The sequence below is a fragment of the Gopherus flavomarginatus genome, chromosome 1 (assembly GCF_025201925.1).
Source record: "Gopherus flavomarginatus isolate rGopFla2 chromosome 1, rGopFla2.mat.asm, whole genome shotgun sequence".
In the NCBI taxonomy this organism is placed as follows: domain Eukaryota; kingdom Metazoa; phylum Chordata; order Testudines; family Testudinidae; genus Gopherus; species Gopherus flavomarginatus.
In genome coordinates this window covers 97,663,485-97,690,894 of record NC_066617.1, presented here as the reverse complement: position 1 = coordinate 97,690,894, position 27,410 = coordinate 97,663,485, and the positions used below count along the sequence as shown (strand labels likewise).

The 27,410-nt window shown below is 45.7% G+C and overlaps 1 protein-coding gene across 5 annotated transcripts in view; it reads right to left on the bottom strand.

The window, feature by feature from the left end:
- Positions 1-27,410, bottom strand: part of MRTFA (myocardin related transcription factor A) — a 165,816-nt gene that overhangs the window by 90,962 nt on the left and 47,444 nt on the right. Inside the window, exon 1 of one of the 5 annotated variants that reach the window (XM_050916974.1) lies at positions 24,325-24,372. The exons of 3 other annotated variants lie outside the window; for them this stretch is intronic. In XM_050916974.1, the coding sequence (XP_050772931.1) occupies positions 24,325-24,337 (13 nt within the window). In that variant the 5' untranslated portion in view covers positions 24,338-24,372. Of the gene's footprint in view, positions 1-4,157; positions 4,756-24,324; positions 24,373-27,410 lie in introns of those variants that run through there. One more of the 5 variants, XM_050916952.1, reaches the window with a different exon arrangement.

Genomic DNA, 27,410 nt, shown 5'->3' with positions numbered 1-27,410 from the left:
ATAATGTTAGCCCTCTCAATTATGGAAAGACTGTCTGCATAATAAAGGTTGTAACAAGGTTTCTATGATAAGGCACATTTTCACAAGCACTAACACTCCTCAAAAAGAGTCCCAAACACATCAACTTTTCATACATGGTTTGTGACCAGGGAAGTTACGACAAAAACGGAGGTAAACTGCTTGTACAGTTTGAGATACAGGTCTTAGAAAAGAGATATAAAATTCACTATTGGAAGAGACTAAACCATTTTTGGCAAGTCTTCTCTCAAAAATTAGTCCAAACAAAGTTTGTTTCATTCAAGAGCTCTTGGTGAGAGCTGTTGCACAGTTTTGGAGAACTTGAGAAGTTGGTGAGAGCTGTTGCACAGTTTTGGAGAACTTGAGAAGTTTGTTTTTGGAGCTGTTCTCCTCAGAAATAGGATCTCATGAATATTATCAGCCATTGACTGGCTTCATGAAGTTTGTCAAAGCTAATAATGTCCTCCTCCCACACTATGTAAGGGCTTGGCCCGCTTTGCAGTGCTCAGAGGTCCAGGAGAACTTCTGCAGATGTTACAAGATGAACAGACATTCCTATAATACTCTGAAGCCCCACTCATTCCCAAGGAATCTTGAATGGAAAACATTGCTTGTAGACTTTTGAAATTTGCAAAGCTTTCAGCCCCAACACCCACATCTCTTACAAAATATGAATATGCCATCACCCTTTCACCAGGTTTATAAGCAGGGCTGCCTCAAGTAGGTCTGGGATACTTTGGCTGCCAAGTCTGAAGTTCACTGAGGGACCTCCTCCACCATACCTGTCCCAAACTCTTATCTTCTCCCATATGAGAGCAGAGATTCAGACCTACAGAGTCAGGAAGAGGGAATGTGTCCAGAACAATGTTCTTGTGGAGAATGTGAGTGACAGTAAAGGGGGATATGTAAAATACTCAAATTTACTACTGACATGGAGTACATCATTGGTCCAGCAGAATTTTGAAAGTTAATGGAAAAGGTCCTAATGCAAGGACTGAGTATCAGGAGTCCGATGTGAGTGGAAATAAACTTTCAAGCACTGCTAAACATTGCTGATTTAGTTTCTCCTCCTCCCCCACTTACTTTATCTTTAGGTCACTGTTTTCGCCTGTCCCTCTGTTTAAAACACCTACTTGTCCCTGCTTCACTTCCCTGCCTCAAACCCAAAAGTTTACTGGTTCACACACTGCCTTCGCATCAACTTAAGAAATGAACTGACGAAGTTCTGGCTGTCATACTACCAGTGGTTCTGGGGAAGGAAAGGGTATGAGGTCTACCCCAGAGGCAGCTGCTTCTGAACAGGGGTGAGGGGCTTTCAAAGAAGGATGGCATGAATATTTACTAGATATGAACACTTCTTATTTTCAGGAATTTGCACCCACAGATTTCAATACAGCCTAGCTTGGTGTGGGGGGAGAGACTGACACCAACTCTCCCACTGCAGATGCAGTGGAAGCAAGGAACAGAAATACCATAGTTTCCTGCTTTTGGTGGTAGCAGAATGCTGTAGATCACATTCCAGCAGGAGCTAGTACAATGTAGTCCACATGGTATTGCAACTCCATTCTACATCCCTAAGCTTCAGAACTTCCATTAAGAGCTTGCCTACACTTGAAATGCTGCAACTGTGCCGCTGTAACACTTCAGCGTAAGACACTACCTACGCCAACGAGAGGGGTTCACCCTTGGTGTAGGTAATCCACCTCCCCCTCGAGAGGCGATGGCTGTGTCAACAGAAAAATTCTTCCATCCATCCAGGGCTGTCTACACTGGAGGTTAGGTCAGTTTAACTACACTGCTTAGGGATGTGGATTTTTCACACTCCTGAGCAACGTAGCTGGGTAAACCCAATTTTTTAGTGTAGACTAGTCTTAAACTTTATTGCCTAGAGTGCAGTGTGCCTCCCCAGAACTCATGACATTTGGCTCTGCAAATACAAAAATACAGTGCATGCTGGGGCATAAATAAAGCTGGCATCCTGAGAACGCAGGAGAATGAATGGAGTAGCACTTAGGTTATTGGGTCATGCCCCCCTTTTGCTATGGTAACAGCAATTTCTTTCCTTTCCTTTGACAGGAAGAAAGGAGTAAGCAGCATCCATTTCTCCTTCTTCCTGCCCCTACTAGAGGGTAGTTAGTTAAAACAATCTCTTCCCATTGCATATGGTATTTGTATCCAATAGTCATTGATTACTGAGAAGTGGTCAGCTAAACTATTGCTATCATCCTATACCTACACAATCTGTATATACAGTCCGCAACACAATTTAAAGAATTAGAATTGCACAGGAATTCGGCATTCTTAATTCATTCCACTACAGATACATCTCTCAGTTGGGACAGTACCAGACTGAGCAAGAGATTACAGAATTCCACCTTCACTCCATCTGAGCACTGATCACCAAGAGATCTATAACAGGACAGAATACACAACTGTTGTCTGGCTGTCTCCTAACAGAAATTCAAGATGTTCACCCAAGCCTCTCAGATTCCCTGAGGAATCCCCTCATAGAAACTAATGCCTTGGGAACAAAGAGAAAACTATGAGTCTTTTTGTAGATTAAACACCTTTTGTTAACTGGAAATGGAGGAAGAGGAAAGGGAATTAGTCACAGATTAGTTGAAATTAAAATCTCTGATCAGTGAGTGATTGAAACTAGAGGAGTGGCATGTCACAGTTATCTCCTCTGCCTCAGAGTGCCCAACACATCTGCATTGCAGAAAAGTTTTACACTTGCTTTTTTTACACTTAATATAGGGGTTTGGGTAGGTGCTTTATTCACTTTGTGCTGGCAGCCTCTGCAGTCCTGAAGCTGGGGGGCGGGGAAGGAGGTGGAAGGGTGAAGGAAATCTAAATCCAGCTGCTAAAATCTTTTTCTATGCACTGGCCATCTCTCTCTCCTTAATTACTGTAACCTTCTCCCATCTGGCTCCTTGCCTCTCAACTCTTCCTCACCTCATCTGTCCAAAATGTCACTGCTAAACTCATCCTCCTCTCCTCTCACTCAGATCATATCACTCCCCTTTTTGAATCCATCCACTGGCTTCCCACTCAGCATGTTATATTAAAGATCCTGGTCTTCATCAACAAGGCTCTATTATAATCTCGCTCCTACCTAAGTGTTCCCACTACTCATTCTGATCAACGTAACCCGTGTTTTCTTCATCCCGTGTCCCAACTTTTGTTTGTTGCCTTCTATCATACTGCGTATTATGCCTGGAAAACTCTTCTTGCCCTCATCCATCAATCATCTTCCTCCCACGCTTTCAAACCCACACCTTCAAGCAATCCCCCCCAGCACCACTGCTCTTCATCCACAGTCTCCCTGCATACTTTTTCTCTCCTGAATGTTGTCCTGTGCCTTGAGTTTAGGTTGTAAGCTCTTTGGCATAGAGAATGTGGCTAATCTGTTTGTTAAAGTATCAAGTACATTTATAGTACAATAAAAATGTTTAATATAAAATTGTATTAGATATTTACAGAAAAGCTCCGTCTCAGACCTCCTTCAAATGTTAAGTTACCTTGTGCCTAAATCATTTCCTGTGAAAGAGAGGGGGTCTCCCCTACTCCCGAAGGTGTGGCACACCTTCCCACTCCAAGGCCAAGGGGCTTCCATGAAAGCCAAGCCTTTACATTCCTCACTAAAAAGTCCCATCTCCTGATTACAAGAGCCCTCCACGCACATACAGTAATGAATTAGAACCTTAAAAGAAGACTGAAGCCATCCCCAGCAACTAAGCACTGGTAAAACACTCTATACTAGGGGTTCTCAACTGGGGGTCGTGAGATTATTACATGGGGAGTCACGAGCGGTCAGTCTCCACCCCCAAACCCTGCTTCGGCTCCAGCATTTATAATAGTGTTAAATATAAAAAAGTGTTTTTAATTTATAAGGGGGGGGGCTCCTCACTCAGAGGCTTGCTGTGTGAAAGGGGTCACCAATACAGAAGTCTGAGAACCACTGCGCTATACATGTACCAATACAGCTCTGTAAGCATGGCTTTAGGTCTTCTGGGGTGGCAGAGCACAGGAGCCATCAGGAAATACCTGAATCCGGATGACTGTCGAGAAATGTGAAGTGAAGACCAGAGAGATTCAATATACAAACAAAAAAGGCAAACAGGGCAGAGACCGCTAACCTTCCCGCAAGCTGTGGTATGAATCCTGACAAGTGTTTAAACAGCTCTTCCCCTGCTTCGACACAGTCTCTGCGAGTGGCACAATCCCGACATAGGCAGGTTGGAGAGTCTTGGCTTTATCCAACATGTTTGAGGACGTCCCAGGATTAGAAGGCAGACGCAGTAACAAAGATGATGTCCCTTAGGCCAGAGGAAGGGCTGTTTAATCCTCAGAGAAGGCCCCAAACACAATCTGTCAATGCACTGAGAAGGCTGCTTAATGATAGACTCTGAAGCTGAGCCTGCACAGGGACAGACAGACAATGGAGGCAGTGACAAATTCCGATTAGAATCAACGAGTCCCAGCAAAAAAAAAAAATTCCCTTCCTGTCAACACCAAGCTCAGACATAAAAACCTCCCTGCTTCAATAGGCAGAATGTGCATGCAGCGGGATGGATCTCAATTTGCAGTCTGCATAACAGAGGGGTGGGCTTCTTCATGAAACACTTGCAGTGACATCCAACCTCATTCACTCAAAATAGTACACAGTTGGTTTCTCTACTCAGAACCCTAACACTTGCCAGACAAGCAACATCACGTGACCTTGTCCCATTCCTCTCCTCTCTCCCCTCCCCCACCCTACCCCCACTATAAGCACAAAACTAGGAGACAAGGCTCTGGGAAAGGATCCTCTATTTAGGCACAGAAAATGTGAATTCAGACAGTGATAATGCAGGCTTCCAAACACACACTGCCCCCATTAATATACCTGCACCCTGACCTGGAAGAACCACCTCTCAGCAGATGGTGATTGGCAGAGTTCAGTCTATGGCTCCTCTACTGGGAGCGAAAGAGAGGCTTGGAATAAGTGCCAATTTGGTGGTGGGGTTTGTAATATGGACATTTGTGACACAAATCATCAAATGGCTGTCTGATGGTTAACGACCTTTGGTCACTACATACCAGTGCATGGCGAAATGGCAACATGCAGAGGAAGACCCCGGATGGCTTAGGTGACTGGGATATGCAATGCCCACCCTCAATGTTTTTTACCGTTGGCAGAGAACGCCTGTCAAGACAGATGGGACTGAGGGTGGGGAGGGCAAAGACACTCCAATGACTAAAATGGGTTGATTGAGACACACACACCAACTACAAGGACACTCCAATATCTTTCCAAATAGAAATATGTCACTAGAAATAGCTGTTGTTATCCTAAAGGGCTGAGGCACTGTATCGACAGCCATATAGTGCTGCCAAAAAAAAAAAAGTGAATAACCACTTGTAATCACCTGAAGGATAATTAAATGCAAGGCTGGAACAGTTCAGTCTAAGCTTTCCATTTCCCAAAACCAAAACAAGAATTTCTCACCTCCAGGTAGTCTGGGGGTCATCGTATCACTGTGCTGAGCAAATGGAGTAAAAACCATAAGGAAAAAATCCATCTAATATTAAAACTAAATTCACTTAACAGCATGAGAAGCACTAAAGAAAAAAAAATTAAGGTATGCCTGCATTAATGACCAAGGAACTTGACTTGTTTTTTTTTTAAATTGGTCACAATTCTCACTGATTTCAACTTGACTTTCAGACACATTCAAGCAAATGATGCTCTGTGCTGGCAGAAACAGTTTTGCACAAAAGCAGAATCACAACAAAATCGACAGGAAGAATAGAGGATTTTCTTACTGATTTGGATTAGGTCATTGCATTTGCTACCATTAGATTGTTGTGTAATTTAAATTAGGCTGCTGCAATTGTATCTTCCTACACATGCTGTGGGGCTCATGCAATTCAAGAAGGTAACAAAAATTAGTACAGTGCATGTAATATCATTTATTTTTAAGCCTAATTTTAATTACTATAAGTCAGTTTCTTCCTATGCATTTCTAATGCTTCGATCTGCATGATGTCTAGACAGGTAGATCATAAAGACCATGAACTGGAAGGTAAAAAGATAGTAAAACATAAAAACAAAGATATAGAAAAAAAACTCAAACTCTACATCTACCTCTATCCCCCTAAAAAATTCTGCACTTCTAATTTAGATAAAATAGGTCCTCATTTAACTCTTCATTAATTGGAGAACTTTATGATGCCACATGAGGGTATAACCTTAGTTGCAGCTCTCCCCATTCCAAAACTCAACTAACAGGTGATGTTATCAGCTTTTCATTCCCCAGTAGAGAGGTGAGCCGGGGAGGCAGGGGCCATGCAGAGCAGTTTATGAACACAGGGATGCCCCTGAATCCACTTGAGAGATCTCGATGAAATTTTCATGGAGGCATTCTGTAATCCTCTCCCCTAAGTTTCTAGGGATGGCAGCCTTATTTCTTCCTCCATGGTAGGATATTTTCTCAGGACAGTCCGTGATAATTTCAGCAGGCACCACTGCAGTACCCAGGCTAGCAGCATATGGGCCCAGGAGGCTTTGGGACACCTACAACAGCAGTGCTCTCTCTGTTACCCTAAGGCGTGAGATATCAACTACAACCACTACCACCTCTGGAAAATGGTGTCAGTATTCAGTGTCAGTGCCCTATACTCAGTTTCATGCAACACAGAATTCCCTCCTCATTTTCCTCACCCCTGACAGGTCATACTCACCACGGCTGGTGTTGTGAGTGGCACCATACACAAGCAAAAGCAGAATAATAAGAAGCATGTCTTCTTTAAAACATCAGGGGAGTGAGGAAAGGGTGTTTTGAATCTTAACTTTTGCTTTCCATTGTGACTATATTGACTATGAAACCTGTGTGCGTTATCTGCAGCTGCTGTGGTTGCTGCCTTGAGGGGTTCCCCCTTCACACCCAAACCAGATGAGGAGGAGAAAGGAGAGGATTTGACTCACATGTTCAGTGCAATCCTGCAACCCAGTGCTGCATCTGACCATGAGCAAAGGGCCTGGAGGGTGAACACTGAAGACAGCCTGGAGAAGGAAAGGGCATACACGAAAATGGTCCAGAAGTCCAAGCAGGAAAAGAAGAAGGAGCTGCACCAGGACATAATGGGGCTTCTCTGACAACAAATAGATGCTGCAGACTTTTCTGGATCTACAGGTTCAAGAATTACAGGCTTGCCTCCCTTTGCAGTCAATGAACTTCATTACAACATCTACCTGCGCCAGACATGCCAAACCCATGGTGGGGGAAGCACAGAAATTGGGCTTGTTTTTGGTTTAATTGGCTTGTAGCTTGTTGCTTTTTTTTTGATGGCCTCGTGGCAAGCAGTGGCGGGGGGGGGAGGGAAGGGGAAGAGAGTCAGGGGTGCACAGCAGGCCCACCACAGTCCCAGACTGCACGCCAGGGGGATCTAGTCACAGAGTCTTGGGGTTCTCAGGGACTGGCTTGTTTTGAAATAGGATTAGTTTGATTTTTGACTTATTGTGAAAGTCGAGGTGCTTATTTACCATGTGAAAGTTGGCAACTGTGCTCTGCGCCCGCCCTTAATATTCCATGTGGCATCAGGGGCCGCATCCCTCCCTGTATCACTCCACCTTGGGGGACATTAAGGACAACCACAGCTTCAGCTACACTGACCTCTGAAAGCCATGGTTGCTGTATGTGTAGCTAAAATGGACAAGCATGTTCTTTTCCCTTGTTAAGTTCTGTTCCATTCATTTAATTTTTGTATGTATCTGCTTTTAAGTTGCATGGATTTTTCTTTGCACTGATTTTGCTACTGAATAAAATTCTATTATTTGGAAAATAATTCATCTTTATCAGTTCACAATACAGGCTGCAGAGTTCCTGGCATCCATATACTTGTTACTGTACAGTGTGACACAACTCACAGGATCAGTGACAGTGTAATAATCATAAATGTATAGTAAGCACCCCAACGTTAATAGGTGCACTGACAGTGTTCTATTCACATATGTACTCCAAGCACCACACAATTATTAACAGGCACCAAAACAGCAAGGTCAGGCACAGCATAGTACATCACAATGCATTACTGCAACTCACTGTTACAGTGCTCTTTCAAAGCCTCTGAGCCATACTGCTCTGCATTGAGCTCTTCTAATAATCCCTTGTGTCTGTTTGTCCAACTCAGCAGAAAGCTACTCCACCTCCGCCCCAGCGGCAACTCTTCCGCCTTTTCTTCACAGATATTATGCATGACACAGCAGGCAGCTATAACTATTGGGGTTTTTCTTCACTGGGATGCAATCTTGTGAGTAAACACAGTCAGCATCCCTTCAATCCACGAAAGATATTCAACCGTCATCAGACCTGCTCAGCTGGGTAGCTGAATCTTTCCTTGGTGCTGTCACGGTGAATGGCATACAGCTTCATGATCCAGGGGACGAACAGGTAGGTTGGATCCCCCAGGATCACTATTGGCATTTCAATATTGCCAATAGTATATTTCTGTATAACATCTCCTTAAACAAAAGCTCATTATTCTAATGACAATTGGTTTGTTTCTAATATTTACATGACAAGGATTTGTAAACCTGTTAATACTTCCTAAATAAATAGTGGGAAAAACTCCCATCCTGGTGGTTTGTGATCCTTACGTCCTTTTAACTGATAAGGATTGCATTACATAAATCACAGTTAACTGTGGATGTTCCCAGGATTCTATCTTCCACTAATAAAGACCTTCAGAGAGAATTAAAGAGACTAAGTCGGGAGCACTGTCAAAAGCTTGCCTCTTTAGTTCTCAGGAGAAGCCTGCAGTTCATATACACTAAACCTTTCAATCATCTGGTCACAGCTGCTACTGCCAGCTCAGAATACTCCTATCCATGAGAGACAGGTGGCCAAAGGTAAAGCACAGTTGTGAATTCTCTGTAAGAGCAGGCAGGCCTGGGAATCTGGATCCCTACCCAGTTGCAGAACTGCTCTGCAGTCCCTCAGTCCACCCTGGGATATACCACCAACCCCACTTTTGGCAAGTTGGCTTTCACTGCCTGACAAACTGAGTTCTAAATGTTGTGAGCTAGAGATGTAAAAATAGCTGCTGAGCAGGCTGGAAAACCTATTAGATGATGTCAAAGTACACTGAGCCCTTCCCACTCCCCACCACTTCCTCTCTCTGTCATTTTCTCATTACATCACTGTCTCCAACTCTGAGTGCTGCCCTCCGCATCTTTCAGCTGCTAAAGTATATTTTACAAAACAGCAAAAGTTAAACAACCCTCACCATATACACAAACTCTCTCACCTTTGGAACACATCCAAGGTTTGCAAGTTTGCCTTTCCTTGCAAACAAGCACAACAAATCCACAAGCCTGTTCTGTGAAATATACATGCAGGGGACAGCAATCCAGTCCAAGGAATGGATGTCTAACTCCACTTTGATCTGAGTTTGATTAACTCTCCAGGTCATGCCAAAGCAGAAGTATTGTGCAACAGAGTTTTCTAGGCACTGCTAGGATGAAATACTACATCAGTTCAGCACATGCTGAGGAGTCTATGCAGTTCAAGAATTTAATGTAAACTTAAAAAAAAAACAGAGAAACAAGCCAACTAAACCTTTACATTATTTAAAATAAAACTCCAGAAACTTTTTTTTTAAATCCAGTCCAAGACAGTTTTAATAGGTGGCCCAAGCAGGCTGTACATCCAAAGGGATCACTCAGGTGCTGGTTGGGCAGAGGATGGTGGCCACAATAGAGAACTGAGTCGAATTAACTTACTCTGCTTTTTCTTAAAGAGAAAAGATATACTCTGGCAATGTCCCTTAATGCCTTTCCTGAGCTGGCTCATTCAGAAATAACTCCCGGTGTATGCTATTTCAACAGTGCTCCCTCTCCCCTTCCCACTCCACAGCCTACATTCTTAACTGCATGAACCAAACTGAACATTCATTTTTCTTTGAGCTATTCAAGGCAATGCTGGAAAGTGGGACTTTAATCCAAATGTGAAGCTTTGCCCCTCCCACTATATACTCCATTCATATCTTTCACCAGTATGATCATAAGCCTCCCAGCCAACAAGCCTGAGCATAGCATTTTCCCCAGGTAACCTGAAATGACCAAAAAGCATATACAATATGTATCCCTCCCACTGAAAAATTCAACGTTTTCCAACTAAACATGGAAAACCATTCATTTTATGGAAAAAGCACACAAAATAAAGCTCAAGCGAGAGATGTTGGGAAATCACGCACAGGCGGAGTCAAAAAACGGTTACTCGCCTTCTCGTAACTGTTGTTCTTCAAGATGTGTTCTTATATCCATTCCAACTAGGTGTGTGCGCACCACGTGCACAGTCGTTGGAAAGTTTTTCCCCTAGCAGCACCCGTCGGGTCGGCTGTGGAGCCCCCTAGAGTGGCGCCTTCATGGCACTCAATATATGACTCTGCTGACACGGCTCCTCCTAAGTTCCTCCTTGGCGGCTACTCCGACAGAGGGGAAGGCGGGTGGGTTTGGAATGTGTATGAGCAACACATCTCGAAGAATACCACTTACAAGAAGGTGAGTAACTGTTTTTTCTTCTTTGAGTGCTTGCTCGTATCAATTCCAATTAAGTGACTCCCACCTAGGCAGTGGGATCGGAGTTATGGAATCGCTGATTGGAGCACCGCTCTTCCGAAAGCTGCATCATCTCTGGCCTGCTGGATGATAGTGTAATGAGATGTGAACGTATGTACTAAGGACCAAGTTGCCCTGCAGATTTCTTGAATTGGGACCTGGTCCAGGAACGCCGCTGATGAGGCCTGAGCCCTTATGGAGTGTGCCGTAAGAGCTGGGGTTGGTATTTTGGCCAGCTCATAGCATGTGCGGATGCATGACACGATCCAGGAAGTTAATCTCTGAGATGAAAGCGGGAGTTCTTTCATCCAGTCTGCCACCACTATGAACTGGTTCGACTTTCTGAACAGCTTAGTGCACTCAGCGTAAAAGGCCAATGCTTGCCCAACATCCAGAGAGTGAAGCCTCTGCTCATGGCTAATGGCATGAGGCTTAGGATAAAAAACAGACAGGACAATGTCCTCACTAGTGTGGAAGTGTGACACACCCTTAGGGAAAAAAGGCCAGGTTAGGTCTGAGTTGCACCTTATCCCTGTGGAACACCATATAAGGTGGGTCTGAAGTAAGGGCCTCTAACTCAGACATCCTCCTTGCTGACGTAATGGCAACTACAAAGGCTACCTTCCAGGACATATAGAGAAGGGAGCAAGTCATTAGCGGTTCAAATGGAGGCCCCCATTAGCCTGGAGAGGACCAGGTTAAAGTCCCATGCAGGGACAGGCTGTCTGATCTGGGGATGCAGCCGTTCCAGACCCTTGAGGAAGCGACCAACCATAGGATTGGCGAAGACTGAGCAACCAGATGCTCCCAGGTGAAAAGCCAAGAAAGTAGGAGAAAGTTACTCACCTTGCAGTAACTGAAGTTCTTCGAGATGTGTGTCCCTGTGGGTTCTCCACTCTAGGTGACAGTGCGTCCCGTCGCTGTTGATCGGAGATTTTCGGTAGCAGTGCCTGGTTGGGGCGCACACACCCAGATGGTATCTCCCGTCTAGTTGGAATCTTCCTTAGTGCGTGCGCCCCACACCCTCCTCAGTTCCTTCTCTACCGTGGAGCATCATACTAGTACTCCAAAGTAGAGGGGAGGAGGGTGGGGAGTGGAGCACCCACAGGGACACACATCTCGAAGAACTTCAGTTACTGCAAGGTGAGTAACTTTCTCTTCTTCTTCGAGTGCTGTCCCTGTGGGTGCTCCACTCTAGGTGAATGTGTAGCAGTACCCACTAAGCTTGGTGGGACTTTGGAGATGCGGCAGGGAGTACTGAAGACAGTACTGTATGGCCTACTATTGCGTCTGCTGTGGTGTTTTGCATGAGAGCATAGTGTTTTGCAAACGTGTGTTCAGATGACCATGTAGCTGCCTTGCAGATGTCAGGAATGGGAACATTGTGTAAGAAGGCAATGGATGCCGACATGGCTCTAGTGGAATGAGTTCTAATGTTATCGGGCGGTTGAAGATTCTTCGCACGGTAACAGGATCTGATGCAGTCAGAGATCCACTTGGATAGACGTTGTTTAGAGATAGCCGTGCCCCTTGATCTTTCGGCAATGGAAACGAAGAGTCGTGGAGACTTGCGAAATGGTTTAGTCTGTTCTAAATAAAAGGCAATTGCTCTCCTCACGTCGAGAGTATGCAGGGTTGCTTCCTGCGGAGTTTTGTGAGGTTTGGGATAGAAAGTAGGTAAGTATATAGGTTGGTTGAGGTGGAAGGTTGACACCACCTTAGGAAGAAATTTAGGATGTGGTCTCAAAGTGACTTTATCTTTGGAGAAGATTGTATAGGGAGAGTGGGCCATGAGGGCACTCATTTCACCAACTCTCCTCGCTGATGTTATGGTGACTAGGAAAGCCACCTTCATGGACATATGGAGGTGAGAGGAGGTAGCTAACGGCTCAAATGGAGGTTTCATGAGGGCATGAAGTACGAGGTGAAGATTCCATGTAGCCACTGTTGGGTGAATCTCAGGGTAAAGATTTTACAGGCCAGCGAGAAAGAGTTTAATGGTGGGGTGTGTAAAGAGTGAGTACTCATCCAATAGGTCATGGAAGGTGGTAAGCGCTGCCAGGTGCACCTTGATAGAGCTGATCGAGAGTCCGTCTTGTTTTAGTTTCAGGAGGTAGTCTAGAATGTTAGGGAGGGTCACATTATTGGGTGCTAAATGGTTATGCGAGCACCAAAGAGCGAAACGTCTCCACTTCTGAAGGTAGGTTTTACGAGTTGAATCTCTCCTACTGTGCAAGAGGACATGTTGGACCTGCTCGGAACAGGCTAGTTCATGGGTTTGGAACCATGAAAGAACCAGGCTGTGAGGTGGAGCTTTTGAAGCTGGGGGTGAAGGACTTGTCCGTTGTCCTGGTAAAGGAGGTCTGGTCTGTTGGGGAGCTCCCATCGGTGACGGGATGACATGCGGAGAAGGTACGGGTACCACGTCTGTCTTGGCCAAACCGGGGCAATAAGGATGACCTGGGCCTTGTCGTCCGTGATCTTCCAAAGAACCCTGTGTAGTAGAGGGATAGGTGGGAAGGCATACAGGAAGCAATTGTTCCATGGGATGAGGAATGCATCCCCTAAGGATGCAATCCCGAGTCCCGCCCTGGAGCAAAACAGAGGGCATTTCCGGTTTCGAGCTGTGGCAAAGAGATCTATGGATGGCGTGCCCCAGTGGGAGAAGAGCTGTTGGAGTACTGCAGGGTGCAGTTCCCATTTGTGTTCCACCAAGAAGTGTCTGCTGAGTGCGTCGGCAGTCGTGTTGTGACAGCCTGGTAGATAGGAAGCGATGATCTGTATTTGATGTCGTATGCACCAATTCCATAGTCGAATGGCTTCCATGCAGAGGGAATGTGATCGTGCTCCCCCTTGTCTGTTTATGTAATACATACATGCTATGTTGTCTGTTAAGACTCGCAGGTATTTGTTCTTTATGAGGGGAAGAAAGTGAAGGCATGCTCTCCTCACTGCTCTGAGCTCTAAGAGATTTATGTGTAGATGTGTCTCTGATGCAGACCACCGGCCTTGTGCCCTGTGTTCCCCTAGATGCGCTCCCCAACCAATCAGGGAAGCGTCCGTGGTGAGCATGAGCGTTGGGGATCGTTGCTGGAAGGAAACCCCTGTGCAAAGGTTTTCTGGACTTGTCCACCATTGTAGGGAAGCTATAACATGAGGTGGAGGAGTTAGCAGCATCCCTAAGGGATGTCTGCTGGGTTTGAAACTGGAGTTGAGCCAGACCTGGAGGCATCACATATGTAGCCTGGCGTGTTGAACCACGAAGGTGGTAGCTGCCATGTGACCAAGGAGCTGTAGGCAGATTCTTGCTTGCGTCCTGGGATGAATAGAGAGTGTACGTATGAGCCGTGTGATATTGAGGAATCTGTTGTATGGGAGCGAGGCCCTGCTCTGGGTTGAGTCGAGATGAGCTCCAATGAATTCGATCTGTTGCGTAGGTATCAAGGTAGATTTTTGAATGTTTATTTGGAGGCCTAGGTTGTGAAAAATGGAGATGGCGAAGCACGTGGCTTGAATTGTCTCGCCATAGGAGTCGCCTCTGATGAGGCAATCGTCCAGGTAGGGGAAAAGTGTGACCCCGTGTTTGCGGAGGTGAGCCACAACCACAGCTAGGGTCTTGGAAAAAACTCTTGGAGCTGTGGAGAGTCCGAAATGGAGAACTCTGTATTGGAAGTGATCCTGACCGATTGTGAATCGTAGGAAGCGTCTGTGAGCTGGATGTATTGATATATGGAAGTAAGCATCTTGTAGGTCGAGGGCTGTGAACCAGTCCCCTTGATCCAATGCAGATATTATTGTGCCCAATGTGACCATCTTGAATCTTTGTGTCCTCACAAATTTGTTCAGTCGGCGTAGGTCTAGTATAGGCCTCCATCCCCCGGTTTTCTTCTGCGTTAGAAAGTAATGGGAGTAGAATCCTGTCCCTTGATGTTGCGGCGGCACAGGTTCCACTGCGCCTAGTTGCAGAAGGTGTGCCACTTCTGTGCGAAGTAACTGTTTGTGAGAGGGGTCCCTGAAGAGGGACAGGGAAGGGGAAAGGGTAGGATATGAATGGGATGGAGTAACCGGTCTGAACTATTTCGAGGACCCAACGGTCCTGTGTAATCCGCTGCCAAGCATGTTGGAAATACTGGAGGCGGTGGCCAAATGGACAGGTAAGTGGTGGAATCAAGGGGTGGTCATGCAGACCCTCGACCAAAGCTTCAAAACTGTTGTTTATTGCCTGGTGGATGGAAGGTGGTGGCTTGATTTTGATTTTGTCTGCGTTTGGGTGGTCTAGTACGATTCCTAGTTGCATCATATGGTCTGGATTGGGAGCGATAGTACTGATGTGTGCGTGGTCTTTGGTATGGTTGGTATCGTTGTCTCCTGGGAAGTGATGGGTGAATGCCCAGGGTGCGCAGTGTCGCTCTCGAATCTTTCATGGTGTGGAGGAGTTCATCAGTTTTTTTCTAAAAGAGTTTGTCCTTATCAAAGGAGAGGTCCTCCACTTTGGTCTGGAGCTCTTTAGGAATGCCTGACGCAGAGAGCCATGAGAATCTATGCATAACCACAGCAGTTGCAGTGGTACGGGCTGCTGTATCCGCTGTGTCTAAGGATGCTTGTAGGGCCGTTCTGGAGATCAGTTGTCCCTCAGACAGGATTGATTTGAAGTCTGCTCTTCTGTCCTCTGGGATGTATGAGGCAAATTCGAGAAGCTTACTATAATTATCAAAATCATAGCTGGCGAGGAGAGCAGAATAGTTTGCAATCCTGAACTGTAGTGTAGAGGATGTATAAACCTTGCGGCCCAGGACATCAAGGCGTCTAAGGTCCTTGTCTTGTGGGGTTGGTCGATATTGTGACTGTTTAGTTCGCTGTGTAACTGCATCAATGACAAGACAGTTCGGTGGAGAATGAGAAAATAGGAAGTCTGCGTCCTTTGCAGGAACGTAGTATTTACGTTCAATCTTCTTACAAGTTGGTACTAGAGAAGCTGGGGTTTGCCAGAGGGTGTCAGCTGGCTCCATGAGTGCTTCATTTATAGGGAGCGCGATTTTTGAGGGCGCAGACGGTTGAAGAATTTTGAGGAGTTTGTGCTGATTCTCCTGAACCTCTTCTAAGGGGATATCCTGACTGATTGCAACTCTCTTGAAAAGATCTTGAAATTGTTTGCAGTTGTCCCCGGACTGTGGAGGTGGAGGGAGGATGGCTTCATCTGAGGCTAATGGTGAGTTAGAGTTAGGCGAGTCAGTATATGGTGCATAGCTCCCAGACTCTGGAGGGGGCTCAGGCACCCTGGAAGTGGATGGAGCAGGAGATTGAGGCACCAAAGGAAGATGATTAGTAGGAGGATTCTGCCACGGGTACCACTGAGCCCAAGGCATGGGGTAGGAGAACCCAGGCATCGCCCATGGGGGGGCGATGTAGGGAAACTGAGGCTGCTGGGCTTGAGCCGTGACCTGAGGTGGTAAAGGTGCCTGTGGAGGAGAAGCAGGAGGGGAGAACTCCGCTTGCTGCTGTAGCTCAAGGTCACCGTCGGTGAAAGCCAGTTCAGGTGGAGAAAGTGGCAGGTCAAGAAAGGAGTCCTCTGTGTCTAGGAGAGGAGAGTGAGGCTCAGGTGGCACTAGAAGGTCACTGAGTGAGAAGCTGTTGCTCCTGATCTCTAGGCTGATCTAAGCCTGCTCTCTGCTCTGGTTCTTTAGTAGGAGAGAGTGGCAGAGAGTGTCCTGCTGTGTTGAGCCTAAAGGTGCCCTGCAGGGGGTCTGCTGCTGGTGCGCAGGCAGAAGAGTGGCTGGGTGCCGAACCTCTTTGCGGTGCCGAGGCTGATCGCGCTGTCGGCACCGCAGCTATTTTCGTCGCTGAGGCAGAGCGCGCTGGCAGCACCGCGGCCGCTTTTAGCGCTGAAATTGACGAGGCTGTAAGTGCCGCGGCCGTTCTGGGTGTCGGAACTGAACGCGCTGCCGGCACCGCGGCCGGTGCCGAGGAGGAACGTGGTGCCGGTGCTGTAGCCTTCCTCGGTGCCGAAGAGGAGTGAGGTGTCGGTGCCGCAGTCATTTGCGGCGCTGAGGGGACCAAGTCAGTAGGTGCCTTCCCCGCACGGAAGGTCTGGTCCCTGCCTCTAAGCTCTGTCAGAGCGGTTCCTGAGGCATTAGGAGAGGCTGAAACAGCTGTCGTTCGGGCTGTCAGCACAGGGGGTAGGGATCTCGCCGGAGACCCTCTACCCTTGTTAGCGTCTCGCTTGTGAGACTGCTGAGCTTCTTGCCTCCGCTCCAGGGAGGGTGAAGCAACACTCCCTACCGGTTCCGATCTGGCTGGGGAGCACGTGGGAGGGGGTTCTACTTTTCCCGTCTCCGACAGCGGCTACAGGGATTTTTCCATCATGATGATCTTGAGGCGCAGATCCCTGTCACGACGAGCTCTCGACTTGAGGCTCGCACAATGGAGGCACTTCGCGGGGATGTGGGTGTCCCCGAGGCACTTCACACAATGAGAGTGGCCATCTGAGCGTGGCATGGAGTCCTGACAGGAGATGCATCTTTTGAAACCTGAAGGTCCTGGCATTATGAGTTAGAGAAGAGAGTCTCAATGGGAGACAAGCCTGAGGTTTTTTTTTAACAAAGTAACTAACTATGTAACTATACTAAAGGAAGGGAAACAACTGGGAAGTAATTAATAATTATTTCTATGTTCTTTGTTACTGTTTCCTATAGATATCAGGGAAGAGAAGGTAGCACTGACCCAAGTCCCATCTTCAGCCGAAGACGGTTGAGAAGGAACTGGAAGGTGTGGGGCGCACGCACTCAGGAAGATTCCAACTACACAGGAGATACCATCTGGGTGTGTGCGCCCCAACCAGGCACTGCTACCGAAAATCTCCGATTAACAGCGCCGGGACGCACTGTCACCTAGAGTGGAGCACCCACAGGGACAGCACTCGAAGAAGAACAAGGAGTACCTCTATAGAGGACGCTGCCAGGCCTTGCTGTTTCAGGTGCAGAAGGTACTCCAAGATGAGAGATACAGGTGCCTAGACAGGGGGTGTATGACACTGGTCACACCAACAAGTAAATGTTTTCCACTTTGCCAGAAATGTGGCTCTAGCGGAGGGCTTCCTGCTGCCGAGTAGGACCTCCCTTACCTGTTCTGAGCACAGAAGCGGCATGGGGTTCAGACAACAAGTTTCCAAGCTGTGAGGTGGAGGGACTGCAGTTTGGAGTGATGAAGACGACTGTGGTCCTGAATGATCAGGTCAGGAAGGAGAGGAAACGTGACCAGGGCGTCCACTGACAGTTCTAGTAGTGTGGTGTACCAATGTTGTCGAGGCCATGCTGGGGCTACCAGAATTATCTCTGCCCCGTCCCTGCGGACCTTGAGTAGGACCTTGTGCACGAGTGGGAACAGGGAAAAGGCATAAAGCAGGCGGCCTCCCCAGGATAGCAGGAATGTGTCCAAGACTGAGCCTGGGCTGTGTCTCTGGAAGGAGCAGAACATTGGGCAGATGAAGTGTATGACATCCAGCCAGATGGACCACTTGTGACTGCAGAAGGATCTGCTGAGGTGGTCCACCAGTGTGTTCTGAACTCCTGGTAGAAGGATGCTTCCAGGTGAATGGAGCAGGCTATGCAGAACTCCTACAGCTAGAGGGCTTCCTGAAATAGGGGAGAGGACCAGGCTCCACCCTGCTTGTTAATGTAAAACATGGCAGTTTTTCCATTATTAGGGACAAGGAGGGCTGAGATCTGTTGAAGGGAACTCCTTCGCACACTGTCCAAGGGTCAAGCCACCACTGAAGGGACTTTAGCACCTGCCCCGGCACCGTGATCACTGAATTCAAGTTGTCACATCCCTGGTGACTGGCTGAAGCAAGCCATGCCTGTAGAGGCCTGAATCTCAGTATAGCATGCCAGGTCACACATGTGCAAGCTGCCATGTGGCTAAGGAGACTCAGGCATCCCCTTGCTGTAGTGGTCGGGTATTGCGTGAGGCCTTGAACAATGTCTATGATGGCTTGGAATTGGGACTCTGGCAAAAATGTTCTTGCCTGAACCGAGTCCAACAACCACCCGATGAATTCTATTCTTTGGGTCGGTAACAAGGTTGACTTGTTCAAGTTGAGGAGGAAACCCAGTCTCTCAAATGTGGATCTGACCAGTTGGATTTAAGACTCCACCTGCCCCCTGGTGCAGCCTCTGAGGAGCCAGTCGTTGAGATAGGGGTATACCTGCACCTGCCTCCAACAGAGGAAAGCGGCCACGAAGACATGCAATTGGTGAATACCCAGGGAGATGTTGAGAGACTGAATGGCAGGACCATAAATTGATCATGTTTGTGGTCAACCACCAACCGTAGGAATCGCCTGTGTGCAGGCCGAATAGCTTTATGGAAGTACACGTCTTTCATGTCAGATCCAGAGAAGAGATAATTGTACTCAGGGAGACCGTGCTGAACTTCAACTTTACCCCAGCCCCCTCCATCTCTAATCAAAGATTCTTGCCACTGCTTGGACAGGGTAACTATAAGATGAGATTGTGGATAACATCTTAGAAAAAGTCTCATGGACCATGCTTTGAAGCTGCCTGGCCTATCTCCTCACACATTCACAGTTGCATAACATTGTTGGGACAAATGCCCCAAATGCTAACATGAAAAAGTAGTATTAGGAAATTCTTTGTATTTGTAGTCTTCTTTAATGAGGCATGTAGTCTCTTTTTTTAAAAAACTGTCTACTAGATAGCTCTCCATTTCATATTTCCCTTCTATCTATTCCTCTTTCTCCCTGCACATAAATAGAATCATAGAAACAGAGAACTGGAAGAGACCTCAAAAGGTCATCAAGTACAGCTCTGTGTGCTAAGGGAGGACCAAATAAACCTAGACCATCTGTGACTGGTGTTTGTCCAACCTGTTCTTAAATGTTGGGGATTTCACAACCTCCTTTGAAAGCCCATTCCAGAATTTAACTACCTTTATAGTTGGAAAGTTTTTCCTAATATCTAAGCTAAATTTCCCTTGTTGCAGATTAAGCCCATTGCTTCTGGTCCTCCCTACAGTGGACATGGAGAACAATTGATCACAGTCCTCTTTATAAACAGCCTTTAACATATTTGAAAGACTTATCGGGTCTGTACTTGGCCTTCTTTTCTGAAGAAACATGCTCAGCTTATGTAACCTTTTTTCAGACCTCAAGTTCTTTCATCATTTGTGCTGCTCTCTTCTGAAGTCTCCTCAATTTTTCCACATTTCCTACAAAAAAAACTGGGTGTAGTACTCCACCTGAGGCCTAACCAGTGCCAAAGAGAACAAGACAATTACCTCCCAGAGGCATCTTACATATGACACTTATTAATACACCCTAGAATTATACTAGCCTTTTTCACAACTGCATCATATTGTTGACTCATTCAATTTGTGGTCCACTATAACTGCCAGATCCTTTTCAGCAGTACTAACACACACCCAGTTATTCCCCTTTTGTAATCAGGAAGGAAAAATTCAAATGCACAAGTGTAGTACTTTGCACTTGTATTTATTCAGTTTCATTTTGTTCATTTCTGACCAATTCTCCGATATGCCAACGTCATTTTGAATCCTAATGCTGTCCTCCAAAGTGCCTGCAACCCCTCCCAATTTGGTGTCATCCTCAAACTTTCTAAGCATACTCTCCACTCCATTATCTAAGTCATTAATGAAAATATTGACTAGTACTGGACCCAGGACTGATCCCTGTGAAACCCAACTACATATACCCTCTCAGTTTCACTCTGAGCGACTGAGAACTACTCTGAATAGTCTTTCACCCATAGAGCACCCACCCTACAGTAATTTCATTCAGACCACATTTCCCTAGTTTGCTTAGGAGAATGTCATATGGGACTGTGCCAAAAAACCTTAATAAAAAAATCAAGGTATACCATGTCTACTGCTTTCCCCTTCATTCATACTTCTCTGATTCCTTCTCCTCTCCTTCTGAGCACAGTTCCCTGATCTGCTGAACATACTGCCCAGCCACTTGGTCCTGTGGACAACTGTTCAGTACATACTGCCCAGACACTAGTGGGAGACATGTCAAGTCCCTGAAGGTGGTTTCTATCCTTTCAAATAGCATCAGTGTCTAGTAGAGGCAGTTAGACTGTCTCCTTCTCATTTCTAGATATTTTCACAGGCCTCCAGACTCTTCTTTACCAGGTACAGTTTGGATATCTATAGTCACAGCTGGAAAAAAAGGAGAAGAGCTAGCGCACGATGAACCACTAGCTTTCCACAAACCACCAGTGCCCCCAGGACCACAGTCTAGGAACTTCAGCTCTAAAATGGTCTGACAGGCTGTGCTGTATTGCATTGCATCGTGAAACCATTAACACTGAACTCCATTAGTAATATTATACACAGCCAGCCCCTTACACAAAATCAAAGGAGGAAAGCTTTAGGAAGTTATTGTGTGTTTAAAACAAAAGCAACAATGCTAGAGTCTGCTCTTAAGCCACCCTCTTCCCTGAAAAAAACCATCCCTAGCTGTTGTTCATCTAGCACTGAACAGCCACCATTCTCCACAAAAAAATTGTGGCTGCTCGAACCACAAACCAAACTTTTATCTCACTGGAATCCCCTTCCTAATCAAATCAAGGGAGAGGGCAGGCTGGATAAGGAATGTTTTCAGACTCTAGTTCAAGCTTCTAGTTCTTGTCAGCAAAGTTTCCAGCCTCACTTCAAGGCCAGAAGGTTAAACATTTCTCAATGACGCAGGCTCCCTTTGCAAGGGAGTGATTCCCAGACACTAAATCAAAAACTGAAGCAAACACAAGTCACTGCCTCTCTCTGTGGAAGAGTGGGAGGAGTACAGCACTATACCACTCACCCTGCCAATGTAAGACAGACCCAGAATGAAAGACAAAAGGAGAGAGAGGGATGAGAAGTGCAGTGCAGGAAGCTTAGCTTGATGTGGAATTTAAGTGTCTCAAACAAATATAAGCTGCTGGAAAATGCTGCAGCTAATTTTTAAGCAGTGTTTCTCAGTGCTCCATGATCTGTGCTGGCTGCCTATTTTGTTTCCAGGTGAAGTTTGAGTTAGTGGCTTCAACTGCTAAAGCCCTAAATGGCTTGACATTTTCCTAGTTCAGAGACCACCTTTCTCTACATGTCAGACTGCTACAGATGCAGTTAGCGGAGGCAAACTGGAGGCCTTTAGATTTAAGAGCAGTGGCTGGCAGGAGAGCTTTCTCTGAGGATTTGGAATCTGCTCCCCCTTGATTTGAAATAGCTTGCGGCCCAGTCCGTTAACTTTCAAGACAAGCTGAAAAATGTATCTATTTGCTTGGGGGTTTGGAGGGGTAGGGGCTGAGGCTAGAGAGAGTTCTTTTGTAGGTCAAGCTTTAAGAGTGTTGTTAACGGGATTTGTAATGTATGTTCAAAGGCACTTACTTTGTGCATACTTTTATAAACAAAATTATAATCAGAATTTAAAGGGTAAAATTTACCAGGGATGACACAGGTGAAAGTAAAATCCAAATCTAAAATATTGAGCAAGAGTTGAAATGATAGATCTAAAGGTGGGGAACCTGTAACAGAAATGGAAGCAATCAGCATCAGTCCTTTCCCCAATCTCTGGGTGGTCAGTGACTTTTCATTACGGACTGGAAACAAGAGCTTGTACCATCTGTTTCAGAATGGACAACAGCTTCTTCAAAGATGATGAATGTGCCAAGAACACATTTTAATCCAGCCCTCGAGCTCCCACTGGGGAGCAGGGTCCGGGGCTTGTCCCACTCCAGCATTACAGTCAGGGAGTGGGGTCAGGGGCTTCCACCGCTCCGCGCAGCTTCTGAAAGCAGCGGCATGTTCCCTCTCTGGCTCCTACACGCAGGGGCAGTCACGGGGCTCCTCATGCTGCCCCCGCCCGAAGTGCCGCCCCCGCAGCTCCCACTGGCCGGGAACCACAGCCAGTGGGAGCTGTAGGGGCGGCCCCTTCAGACAGGGCAGCGTGCAGAGCTGCCTGGCCGCACCTCTGTGTAGGAGTTGGAAAAGGGACATGCCGCTGCTTTTGGGAGCTGCTTGAGGTAAGCACCACCTGGAGCCTGCACCCCGACCCCCTCCCACGCCCCAATTCCCTGCCCCAGCCCTGATCCCCCTCCTGCCATCCGAACCCCTTGGTCCCAGCCCGGAGCACTCTCCTGCACCCCCAACCTTTATCTCCAGCCCCACCTCAGACGCTGCACCTCCAGCCAGAACTTTCACTGCCCCCCACACTCCCTTCTGGATCCACCACAGAGCTCGCACCACCAGCTGGAGCCCTCACCCCCACCTGCACTCCAACTCCCAATTTCATGAGCATTCATATCCTGCCATACAATTTCCATACCCAGATGTGGCGCTCGGGCCAAAAAGTTTGCCCACTCCTGCTGTGATGGAACTCTCGAAAACTAAAAAGGTACCATTTATACTGCATAGGAAGTCTTATTTGCAGTTATTTAAAACAAACTTCATGCCAGAAAGATCTAACAAGTGTCCCCCAGACAATAGGAGACTGCACACAAATTTAGGGCTCACCTACATAAGAAATTTGTTAAATTGGTGCAAGCCCCTTGTGTGAACACTTACTCTAGTTTAAGAATGCCTCATGTTCATTCAACTTCATTCCTTGCCAATTAAATCTAGATCAATGAGCCATGCTTAAATCAAAATAAGATTGTTCACAGAAGGGGGCTATTCCAATTTAATCAAATCAGTTTCTGAACCAATTTAGTTAAATAAGCTGTGGGAAGTCTGAATGGAAGGAGGAAACAATTTTAGCGTCACCTCCAAGGATTTAGGTTTAAATCTAGCATGGTCACACATGAAGAAAGTGTTAGGCTTATCTCGCAACAACCAGCTGAGATTTGTCCAGATAAAAACAACATAATTCGGCATGACTGGCAGTCTGCCTGAGAGCACCATAACTGGAACAGCAGAGGGTTCTGGGAACTGATGAGGTTCATCAGCAATGCAACACGGGGGTGTGGGGGTGTCAGAGTGCTGTAGATTATGACTGAGGTACATGAAAAAAATTTCTGAGGAGCTTAAGACTGGAATAAGCAGAGAGTGCTAACGGTCAAGATTAAGATCTATGCTGGCGCTTTTACTGCAACAACCATGGTAGCTGAAGCAACAACAGAGCTGTAAGATTCTCACACAGTTCCTGACTCCACTATAACTGGCTTCAGATAAGTACTAATAGTCACCTGTGATCAATAAGACCTTGCATATACTAGGCAAATTTATATTTTTATGTATCTCTGCCTGTGGCAGCAATGGTAAATTTGGCGTATACAGGGCACAGACATTTTTACTGTATAATTTAAAAAATAAAAGCTTCCATTGTAACTATCATGGGTGTAGCTACAGGTGCCTACTTGACCTGAAAAATGAAGGGGATTTCTAACTAAACACTGGGCAGAGACAAGTTGCTAGGTATCCAGGGAGGGAAAATGTAAAATGTCAAACAGCCTTTTCAGAAAGGAGTTATTTATCCAGACACAGACATTCAACATAATGTACGTTCATATTGCGATCCACAGCCAAAAACTAGAAGCATACCTCAAAAAGGTGACAGTTTCAGTATAATCCCAAATCCTCCAGTTTGGCTGACACCAAAGTACAGCATTTTCTGACTACTCAAGGGTTACTCACAAGGATAAAGACACCAAAAGATTATTTTCAGTTCTCTCATTAATGGAATGACTTAGTACCTTTGTGGTTCATGGGTGGCTTCCCCCGACTCCATTTCCTACAAGAGCCAAAACATACCCTCATTCAGCAAATGGCTCTGGCATAAAGATTTCCGTATTTAAAGATTTCCTTCTAGAAAGTCCAATTTTCTGCTTCATCACTGCATGTTGATGATGATGATGCTCACATGGCTTGGTTCATTCTTCTGATCTCATACAGAATACTGGTTATAGGACCGGGGAAGGGGCTATGGTCTCATCTTACCACAACTCAAAAACACAGATCATAACCATCCACACACACAGCCCTCAGGAAAGTCCATTGCCACCCTGTAAATTCTTATCCATTCCCACAAGCTTGCTATCAGGTGCAAAAGCACTGCCTTATGGAGGGCGCTGGCACCAAGCCCAAAACATAGATTCTGTTTTAAAAGGGGGCAGCTATTGGACCTGTACCAGCCAGCAATGTTTTCAGAATATTTTTACATTCAAATGAAATCAGGGAGTTTTTAGATTTAAGGGTCCCTGGCACCATTGCCACCCAAACACTCAATTAGAATCATGAGACCCAGAAAGTGAAACCAATCAATCTAGTTTCACTGCTGATAACAAGTGAGATGCAAAAAACAAACAAAATCCACTAGCAAGAAGTTGTATAACTTTAAAAAAAATCCATGTATTAGTACCACAGGTAAAGAAACACTTTTCCTATCTAGAATTATGATTTCTAATTTGACTGTCTCTTTCATTTTGGTGCAAGCAGAAGTGGTTATTTTTATAAAAAATAAAACCACCATTTATTTACAAGGGGAGAAGTAAATGGCATTTCTAAGCATAGAAACCACAGTACTGAGGTTGTCGCCTAAGAGGAAAGTGGGGGAAGACGGGACTTTCCTTCTTTGAGTACTCAGTCCCAGATGACACACTGTTCCCTTTTCATAGGGCATGAAGAACATTTAGCATCGGACACTCCACAGAGCAGCTTTATTTGACTTGTTTTAAAATGAGAGAAGGTTTTTATTTTGTTTGGCTTGTTGGGAAGGGGAGAGGAGGAGCAAGAGAATTGTATCAGCATCTTACACTAGTATGACAGATTGGTATTTAATATATGCCCCTTTAGGCCAAAAACAGTCTTCCATGGCAGTGTAATAAACTGTTATGCTCAGTTCAAGATGTCAGCATCAAGTAGTTCTTCAGTGAACATTCCACTCCTTCCTCTTGAGATGGTCAGACAGAGGATTAAACAAGGGAATTAACTTTTTTTTAAATATAGTTTAAAAATATATATATTTACTCTACATTGAGTTTAAAACACTCTTCCATAGCCATTTTATCCTCCAACTATATGGGCAAATGCTACCTCTGTTTACCTAAATCAGTGGTTCTGAAACTTTTGTACTGGTGACCCCTTTCACATAGCAAACCTCTTAATGTGACCCCTCTCCTTATAAATTAAAAACTTTTTTTTATATATTTATAAATGCTGAGGCATAGCAGGATCTGGGGTGGGGGCTGACAGCTTGCAACCCCCCCATGTAATAATCTCGTGATCCCCTGAGAGGTCCCGACCACAAGTTTGAAAACCCCTGTGCTAAATTATATTTATAACAAAGTTTAGAATAATCCATTTCTGGTCTGTGCAACAGCCTCAATAACAGTAGCATATCTCAGGGTAAGTAGAGAGGGAAGGGCCAAGTAGAGAAGTATAACAGTCTCTACTTCCTAAACACCTTTTTAGGTGGTTTTCCTTAAATATCTCAGCAAATGAACAGGGGAAAGTATTAAAATCCAAAGGACATTGTTCATTTGGTTCAGGGGTAGGTAACCTGAGGCATGCGAGCTGATTTTCAGTGGCACTCACACTACCTGGGTCCTGGCCACCAGTCCAGGGGGGACTCTGCATTTTAATTTAATTTTAAATGAAGCTTCTTAAACATTTTAAAAACTTTCCTTACTTTACATACAACAATAGTTTAGTTATATATTATAGACTTATAGAAAGAGACCTTCTAAAAACGTTAAAATGTATTACTGGCATGCAAGACCTTAAATTATAGTGAATAAATTAAGTCTCAGCACACCACTTCTGTAAGATTGCCAACCCCTGATTTGGTTATTCTGTGATAAAGTTAACTTTTATTTATTTAGCACTTTTCTTCTTAAAGATTAAAAAGATTAGAATTTGTTTAGAGGGATCACTCACTCTCACTAACAAATAGTCAGCTCTGGTGTGAAGCTAGCCACTTAGCGGACAGGAACAATATAAAACAGCTTAGGAGACAAACTGAAGAATACTACACTAACTCCTCACTTAACATTGTAGTTATGTTCCTGAAAAATGCTACTTTAAGCAAAACAATGTTAAGCTAAGCTAATTTCCCCATAAGAATTAATGTAAATGAGAGGGTTAGGTTCCAGGGAAATTTTTTTCACCAGACAAAAGACTATATATTATAGACAAACACATATACATACACACACAATAAGTTTTAAACAAATAATTTAATACTGTTACACAGTGATGATTGTGAAGCTTGGTTGAGGTGGAGGAGTCAGAGGGTGGGATATTTCCCTTACTGCTAAATGGTGAACTAGCAATTGGCTGAGCCCTCAAGGGTTAACTCTCTCTCTACACAAGGCACCAGGAATGGAGGGAGATATGCGCATTTCCCTTAAGTACACTGCCTTGTTAATTAGATCAGCTTGCTGAGACACAGCTCCCTCTGTCCTGAGTCCTGGTCTGTCCCCCTTGCTCTATGGAAGATGGGGTAAATGGGGTGCAGGAGAAGGAGGGAAGGGGAACACCCTGACATTAGCCCCCCTCTTCCTTCCTTCCCCCCCACACAGCAAGCAGAAGTCTTGGGGAGCAGCTCCAAGGCAGAGGGCAGGAGCAGCACATGGCAGTGGCGGGAGGGACACAGCTGAACTGCAAGCAGCTGCTGCACAGGGAATTTAGGGGAGCGGGGAGCTGATATGGGGCTGCTGGTCCACCCTGATTCCAAGCCCCCACCAGCTAGCTGCAACGGGCTGCTCTTCCTGCAAGCAGTAGACAAAGCAGGTGGTTGCCAAATGACGTTAGAAGAAAGCATTATACAACTTTAAATAAG